The following is an 8,620-nucleotide window of genomic DNA, read 5'->3' as shown; positions in this document are numbered from 1 at the left end:
TTAATTATATATACATAAGTATGTAATTTTATTCACTTTCATTAACAATATGTTTTTCTTTCTCTGAAACATATGGTACAGTTCCTGGTTTACTATGAAGCCTTCTATTTGCCTCTCTGAAAATATATAAAATAAAATTTAAGTACATCCACAAATAGAATATTAAAAAATATCAAATTGTTGCTGGTAATTTTATTAAGCTCTTAATAATTAATTTTTTTGTTTTTGGAAAATAAACTTAAAGTTCATAGTTTCTAAGAGAACAAAATTAAATAAATTTTACAATAAATAACATTTTGCATTTTTAATCCATCTATATATATAATCGAGACGAGTTGATGATGATAATAATAATAATAATAATAATAATAAGCACAGAGCCCAAACGGTTAGGAGTTGAAAGTTGAAATTTAGTACACAGTTAGGGTACGTCACGAAAACGCACACTAAGAAGGGATTTTTCGAAATTCTTCTCCACGGGGGAGAGGGACGGGATTAAAGCTTCTATATACATTATCGAGACGTGCCTAAACGGTTAGGAGTTGAAAGTTGAAATTTGGTACGCAGTTAGGGTATGTTAAGAGAACGCACACTAAGAAGGGATTTTTCGAAATTCCTCCCCACGGGGAGAGGGACGGGATTAAAGCTTCTATATACATTATCGAGACGTGCCTAAACGGTTAGGAGTTGAAAGTTGAAATTTGGTACGCAGTTAGGGTATGTTAAGAGAACGCACACTAAGAAGGGATTTTTCGAAATTCCTCCCCACGGGGAGAGGGACAGGATTAAGTCTTAACACTTCCATCAACAATGGAAGTGTTAAGTAACAATGGAAGTGTGAAGCAACAATGGAAGTGTGAAGTAATAATGAAAGTGTCAACAATGGAAGTGTTAACAATGGAAGTGTTACGTAACAATGGAAATGTTAAGAGCCCAAACGGTTAAGAGTTGAAAGTTGAAATTTGGTACATAGTTACGGTACGTCACAAAAACGCACACTAAGAAGGGATTTTTCGAAATTTCTCCCCACGGGGAGAGGGACAGGATTAAGGCTTAACACTTCCATCAACAATGGAAGTGTTAAGTATCAATAGAAGTGTTAAGTAACAATGGAGAACAAGAGAAAGCGACGTGCAAGATTCACGGGCGCTGGAAAAAAAAAAAAAAAAGAGTAATATGTTAGAACATATTTGATTTTCAAATTTAAACAGATTGATTCGGTTTTTCTCAACCCTTCTTCTTTAGAACATTCGATGAAAATCGAACGATATAATCAGAACACGTCGTGAAAATCGAACAATATTACAATATTCGATTTTCAAATTTGACCTTTCATTAGAAATATTTAGTTTGTTGATGAAATTACTCTTTTTCTTTTGTGACTATAACGTAATAATCTTAATCTTCGCTATCATTACTTTTGCCCGAGCAACGCCGGGTCTATCTGCTAGTTACAAATAAAACCCAAAGAACAAAATCACAGAAATACATCCTTTAAATGCATTGTAATTTTGAATTTCTTTAAATAAATAGTTGCATTTGTAATGGATTGTTTAGAAGGAAATTGTCTCAGTCAGTTGAGATTAGCTTTTATCTGGAGTTTAAAAGATTAAATTTTGCATTTTTTTACATTATGAAATAAAATTAGTGACATTCTATAATATTTTTGATAGAAATATTTTTAGCACCATATTTTCAAGTTGATAATTTAAGAGTTTTATCAAAAAATTGTAGAATTAGGTATGTATTATGTGAAAGGACAGTATCTGCTAATTTTATTCATAATAAATTACAATTTTCTTTGTACAAAAGAAAAGTTATATAAAAGTTAAATTCATAATACAAAGTATAAAACTGCCAAGATATTTTTTAGAAAATGTAAGAAATCCTTTGCATTGGAAGTGGCATATGCCATTTTGGTCTTTGCTGAAACTGAAGGCATATGTGAGTCTCACAACTCTTGTCACAGCCCAACCAATATTGAAACATTCATTAAAAAGGTAGAAATTCTGCTGAAGAAAATTTTTATAGACCAGAATGATACAATAGAATGAGGTTATACATGTGGGTGTGTACTTGGTAGAGAGGTAGGCTTGTTGTTTGGTACAACCATTCATTGAGAGAGAGAGATTCTTTCACAATCGTTGGATTGTTGTCAAATTTGGTGGCAGTCCACGAATTAGGCATCCACACTGATAAAGTTTGTTGGAAAGAGGTGGAAAGTTCGAAATCCAAAGAGTAGAGAAGGTCAATCATTTTTGTCAAAGAGAGGCACAAGCACACACAGTTTGATGAGTAGAAGAGAATTCAGTGGTGACGAGATGTATGGCAATAGCACAGGATTAATCCAAGAAGCATGGAAAGTCAGATAGAAATGAATTAAAAAAAAGGCCCTGGTGTCATTGCAACACAAGTTTTTTATAAAGTTTGTCCCTCAATTGTACATCTAAATTGGTCCCCATCCCTTGTCCTCATTTCTTGATTGGTCTCTTACCTGTTTCCAGGGATAATTTCAGACTGACTTGAAGTGTGAGAAAGGTTGATGCCAAATTTCAATCCCATCAATGTTTACTGATCTTGGGACTTCTGTTGTTTAAATCAAGAGTTGTGTACCTCTCTTTGACAATTATTATTTCAAAATGTTAGTTGTTAGAAATTCTGATGGCAAACAATTTATAAAAAGTAAACTTTTCTTTTCAGATTCTTTGTTTTGAAGAGGTGAGGGCTCAGAACTTGTCTGGGACCTCACACATATATCTTTAATCCTGTCCTATTCATTTTCTGTGTAGTAATCCATATTTTAATCAATCTTATTAAATTCACCTACTTATTTTCTATCAAATAAGTTTGAAACCAGTAAAGATATTATTGCTTAAAATAAAAGAGGAGGAACTTGTACCTTGATAGTAGGTAATTGGTAATTGTTTTTCCCCACTTTTATAAATTATATCAATAACAATCTGCTAATGAAAGTGAAACAAAAGAAACAGAAATATATATATATATATATATTAAATAAGAAATATATATTCTCTTTCTTTTGTTTCACATATATAAAAGGAAAACTACTGGACAAAATGTTATCAAATTTGGTAATAGTTTACAGAAAGTCATGGGATGTTATTTCTCCCCCCAAAAAAATAGTTCAAAAACTCACCACCAGCAGGAAATGGCTGCTGTATGCAATATTGTTAAATGAAATAAGACATAAAGACATCGGTTGAAAATGAAAATGAACAATTTGGCGAAATTGAAAAATGTGATACAATGACATGTCCATAGCATTCCTCCTGATATGCTAAGAGCTACTGTTGAGAACACGGTAATGTGATTTAACATGCTTTGAGAAAATGGTGGACACCAATTGAACATGCTTTGTAACATGTTTTAGAAACCAATTAAAAACATTTTCAACCGATGTCTTCATGTCTTATTTCCTTTAACAATATTGCATACAGCTGCCATTTCCTACTGGTGGTGAGTTTTTGAACTATTTTTTTGGGGGGAGAAATAACATCCCATGACTTTCTGTAAACTATTACCAAGTTTGATAACGTTTTGTCCAGTAGTTTTCCTTTTATGGCCATTTCAAAGTGGAATTTAATTATAAAGATCCTATATATATATTGAAGTGTTTGATATAAAACTTTTTAAAACTGCACAAAATTAAGTGCTATATTTTTAATGTCATTTTGGAGAATTAAGGTACACATTATTTATTTTTTACAAATAAGCAGAAAAGTCCCAAAGGACAATTGATACCTTCAATTGAATAGGTACAGTATGTATTATACAAGAATTAACAGTTACACAAACAAATATAAATATATGAAATAAAGGAAAAAAAAACAATTAAATAAAATTAAAAAGTGTGTAATGATGTGTTTTTACATTTTAATTTAAAACAAGGAAAATTAAGAAATAAAAAAATCAAAATTATTTAAATTTTGAGAAATACAATAAGAAAAGGACCTTTGAGATACACTCAAATGAAAAAATGGAGTGAAGACACAAGATGAAGGTCATGGGTTTTTCAAAGGAACATGTAAAAATAGCCAATCATAATAAATAAAACCATTAAAAAGTTTTAAATAAAGTAAACAATTAAAATATTTGATATACTCAGAAAACAAAGAAAAATCTAATCTAATCCTTGCAAAGTTAGGATTCTGAGTATATGGTAAATTGCATAACTTACCATGCATTAGTGTAGATTACAGAAAAATTTTAATACAGTTCTGGTCATTTTTAAAATTATACATTATACATTGATATGAGATACCTTCATAAAAATATGGTATATATTGTATTTTTTAATAGTTTATTATTTTAACTAACAATATGCAAGAAAAATTTTATAAATATTGTCATTAATCTAAAAACAATCTCATACTTTTTAAACATTACTAATATTAGCATCTTTCCACTTAACTTTGTAACTGTTAGAATGTGAACCACGTATAATTCAGATCTGCACATAGATACATAGCTTTCCTTTATAAGTTATTTGCTTTTAGAATATAACTTTTCTTAATCACTTAAGAGTTACATTGTAAAATAATGCGATGAAAATATAATAACAGGTACAGAACATATTATAAAAGTGTTTATTTATAACAAAACGTATTCATTGAGTTTCAAAGTTTAAAAATGAGAGAACAAGACATAGATATAATAATAATTTTGAAAAATTTCAAGAAAACCAAAACAGAAATGCACATATTTCATTTAAACTAAGATATTATTTTATAAATAGAAAAAAATTCTAAACAAATAAACAAAACTACTAGATTCTCACCAGATCATATTTATGCTAAACTATCTACTATATAAAACTGAAAAACTGGGCAGTCTCTGTCACGGTATGCCAAAATGGCCACTCGAGCACCCCTAGCTATTATTTAAAATAGCAATAAATGTGGTTTTCTGCATTTTTGACTGCGTTTTAGTAGCATACACCATGAGAAATTCAGTATATTATTATTTTTATTTGAAATAGGAATTTATTATTTATACCACAAAATGACACTGCTGCTGCTAGAATGCCCACTAGGGGGCATCCCAGGCTACTGGTAATTAATAATTTGTAAAATCTCTCTCTCTCTAAAATAAGCTGTGTGTGTATTAGTATCTATTAATGTTTTTAATAATTAAATACAGTAGAGCATCGATTATCTGACTTAATTGGGGACTGGGGTTGGTCGGATAACTGAAAAGTCGGATAACAAAAAAGTATGAAAAAATACATTATTAGTATAGTGTATTAGGCCTGGTTTAAATACTAGCCTCCTTTTCATGGTCGAGACAGTGCTGCCAGCTAAAACATGCAAAAATTTAACAAAAATAATATTAAAGTAGCTGAGACATAACCAAATATTGTAGCGCCACATCACTAGCGGACATTTGAATTTGCCGACTAGAACGCGGTTGGTTAACCGATAAGTCGGTTAATCGGGGGTCAGATAATCGATGCTCTACTGTAATTTAAAAATATTTTAAAAGACTGTTTAGTTTAAATATAATGCTGTTGAGAATTTCATTATTTATTTATTTTAAATAAAATCAGCTTATTTAAGAATTTAAGATACAATATATATATAACAAAAGTAAAAAGTACTCACTTTCTCTTACGTGAATTTAACATAACTCGTTTTTCTTTACAAGCATTGTAAACATGTTTTGGTATATGGCGATGTCGAGAAATACGTTTGATTTGAGAATGTTGCCCAAACTTTTCCTTTAATTTTTTACTGTAATTTGCTGCAGATTTTTCTCTATATGAAAGCTGTAGAAAGATATGTATATTCCATTAAATATACTTGAAATATTCTGAAAGAAATTAATTATTGTACTATTACTTACAACACCCAACTGTTCAGAAGCATTTGATTTCCAAATTCTGATGTTCATTTCATCTGAACTACTCAAAATATATTTGTTATCCATTGACCATAGAACACATGTTAATCTTTGCATTCGTTTGGTATGATAAATTTCTCTAAAAAATTTAGCTTCTGTTAGTTAAACCATATAACCATATAATTTAAAATATAATTTTAATAGAATTTTTACAAAAATTCAATGTAATTAAATACATTGTATTTAATACAGTGGGTGATTGGTTAACGAACATAATCCATTCCAAGACTTTGTTTGCTATCCGAATTGTTCGTTAACTGATTATCGATTTACCATAGGTTTTTATGATAATTTGATTAATTTGCTCTGGAGACCCCAAAAAATAAAAAATATATACTTTCTTACTACATTTATTTATATGTAATAATAAAAATACATATATACACAGTCTTGTATTTTTATTAGTCCTGTTTTTTTCCATTGTGGGGTTAAAGTATCTGATTTAATGTCGATTGCTTTTCTCTCTTCTTCAGATTTTCAGAAGTAATTAATAGCATTGTAATTGTAAGAGATCCCCAAGCCTATTAACCTCAACCTGGTTTGGATGCCATTCTAAGACAGTTGTTCTGACATCCTCCCACTTCTTCAAAAGATCTTTAATAGCAGATATTGGCATTAATCCTTTTTTTCAGAAGAAAACATATCTCGCAGAGTTTCTTGGCGTTCTTCTGTCGTCAGATCAGTTTCAGGTTCCTTTATGAGCTCTTCGATGTTCTTTATTTCTCAGATGTGATTTGTTACTCCTTTAGCTGCTTGAGTCTTCTTGATTATACAGTATCTTTCTTAGATAAGAGTGAACTGCAGCCTACTGTAGACCTGTTCAAGCCATACTGCCCAGCAACATCAGACATCTGCCCACTCTCTACTTTTGCTATTATACTCTCACCTTTCGAAAATAAAACTGGTGCAAAACTTAACAAGTGCCCCCCCGACAGTCTTGCAAATACTATAAAAGAATTGTTTCTGTCAGAAAAATAAAAGGCTGGAATTACAAGGGAGAGTTTCAAAGTTCGGAGAAATACTATCTGATCAGTATATACTGGGTTGAGCATTGATGTCGACATCTCCTGCACTCCAAAAAGTTTCGAATTGTTGCCTAAAAACAAGGGAAGACCAATTGATATTCATTATTTTATGTTGATTCTTCTTGTGTTTGTTCTGTGAGGTGTTCATAATCCAAACATGTGTTCATTGTCCAAACATAAAAATCTTTCACGAAAGTGTTCATTATCTGATTTGTTCATTAACCGATCACCCACTGTATTTCTCAAAAAACCATAATTTTTAATGTAGCTTTAAATAAAATATAATTGCTTCAAAAATAAATATAATAAAGTTGAAATTTAGACAATATATTAATAAATTATTACAAAATTTAAAGTATTTAATAAAAATAGTATATTCAGTTACTTATACAAGATTTTAATATATGAATAAAGACTCTGCAATTTATTATTTTATATTTGGGTGTACAGAAGTCAAAAAATCCCAAGCACCATTTCCACCCAAATTCAGATTTCTGTGTGGTTTATTTCTGTGTGGTTATTGGGTAAATTCAGATTTATGAGTGTCCACATTGCATCCAGAGATCTACATCATTCTGTCACAAACTGAAAGGCTCTAAATGCAAAACTTGGATTTGCATTGCAATTGTGTTAAAATCATTGCAACTCTCAAAAGGTTCCATCTATGGTGTGCACTTAGGATCTTTTGAAGTACATATAGGGCTCATTACAGTAATAAGAAAGTCTTCTGTTATTTTCTTAGATAAAATCATGTAGAAAATATGGTACAAACATGAATGACAGCTGTTAGGAAGCAACATGAACAGACAATGTGTAACACACAATAGCCTTTATCTGTATATTAACTCAAAGTGTAGCATTTTTATGTATAAAAAAAAATTTGCCTTTTTTTATAATTCTACAAAGTAATGGGTTTCAAAACTTTGCAATTTCCTTACCCAATAAAACATTCAATAAAGGTCGGATGCTACTACACCGGATTGAACTAAAAACTTACTTAAAGCCTGTTACCGGTGCGCTTCACTTAAAAAACCGTTACTAACGTTTTCGAACTATTAAGTTCTTCTTCAGGTAACTGACGACCGTTAATCGAATGCAATTCGAATAAAATCCTACTGGAATACGATTCCGAATTCTATCGCTTGGATCGGTGACGTCATCCAGGCATGCGCTCCTTTACCGGCTGTTTACTATCTTAAGTTCTTGTTTACGAGTGCTTGCCATGCAGTTGACAGGGCGATTTCGTCTTTGTTGTTGATGCAGTTATCTTCTCTGAGAGTAGCCATATATATATGCAAAGAGCTTCTAGCCATCTAAGATGGTGTACGCATTGAGTTGTGCGAATTACTTTGGGGTATACTCCATCCCGATTATGGACCACAGAACTGACAGAAGCCTGGTCTATGTAGGATCCACGAAGCGCTCCCTAGAAGTAAGACTAAAAGAACACGCAAGTGATATTTTACACGCGAGGTCCACCACCGCTCTAGCTATCTATGCCTCAGATCCGGAAGTAGAACCTTTACTCAATCAAGCCAAAGTAATTCGCACAACTCAATGCGTACACCATCTTAGATGGCTAGACGCTCTTTGCATATATATGGCTACTCTCAGAGAAGATAACTGCATCAACAACAAAGACGAAATCGCCCTGTCAGCTGCATGGCAAGCACTCG

The 8,620-nt window shown here is 31.4% G+C and overlaps 1 protein-coding gene across 1 annotated transcript in view; it reads right to left on the bottom strand.

Annotated features, from left to right (window-relative positions):
* LOC136973218 (DDB1- and CUL4-associated factor 13) overlaps window positions 1-8,620 on the bottom strand; it is a 35,036-nt gene continuing 26,416 nt past the window's right edge. Inside the window, exons 10-12 of the mRNA XM_067267921.1 lie at window positions 5,863-5,998; window positions 5,622-5,785; window positions 1-116 (exon numbers count right to left, since the gene is read on the bottom strand). Of these exons, the coding sequence (XP_067124022.1) occupies window positions 29-116; window positions 5,622-5,785; window positions 5,863-5,998 (388 nt within the window). The 3' untranslated portion in view covers window positions 1-28. The remainder of the gene's footprint in view (window positions 117-5,621; window positions 5,786-5,862; window positions 5,999-8,620) is intronic.

This window comes from Centruroides vittatus, unplaced genomic scaffold, assembly GCF_030686945.1.
Source record: "Centruroides vittatus isolate TY-2023 unplaced genomic scaffold, ASM3068694v2 contig_3118, whole genome shotgun sequence".
Taxonomy (NCBI): domain Eukaryota; kingdom Metazoa; phylum Arthropoda; class Arachnida; order Scorpiones; family Buthidae; genus Centruroides; species Centruroides vittatus.
The sequence above is the reverse complement of the archived record's forward strand: the minus strand, read 5'-3'. Positions and strand labels throughout refer to the sequence as shown.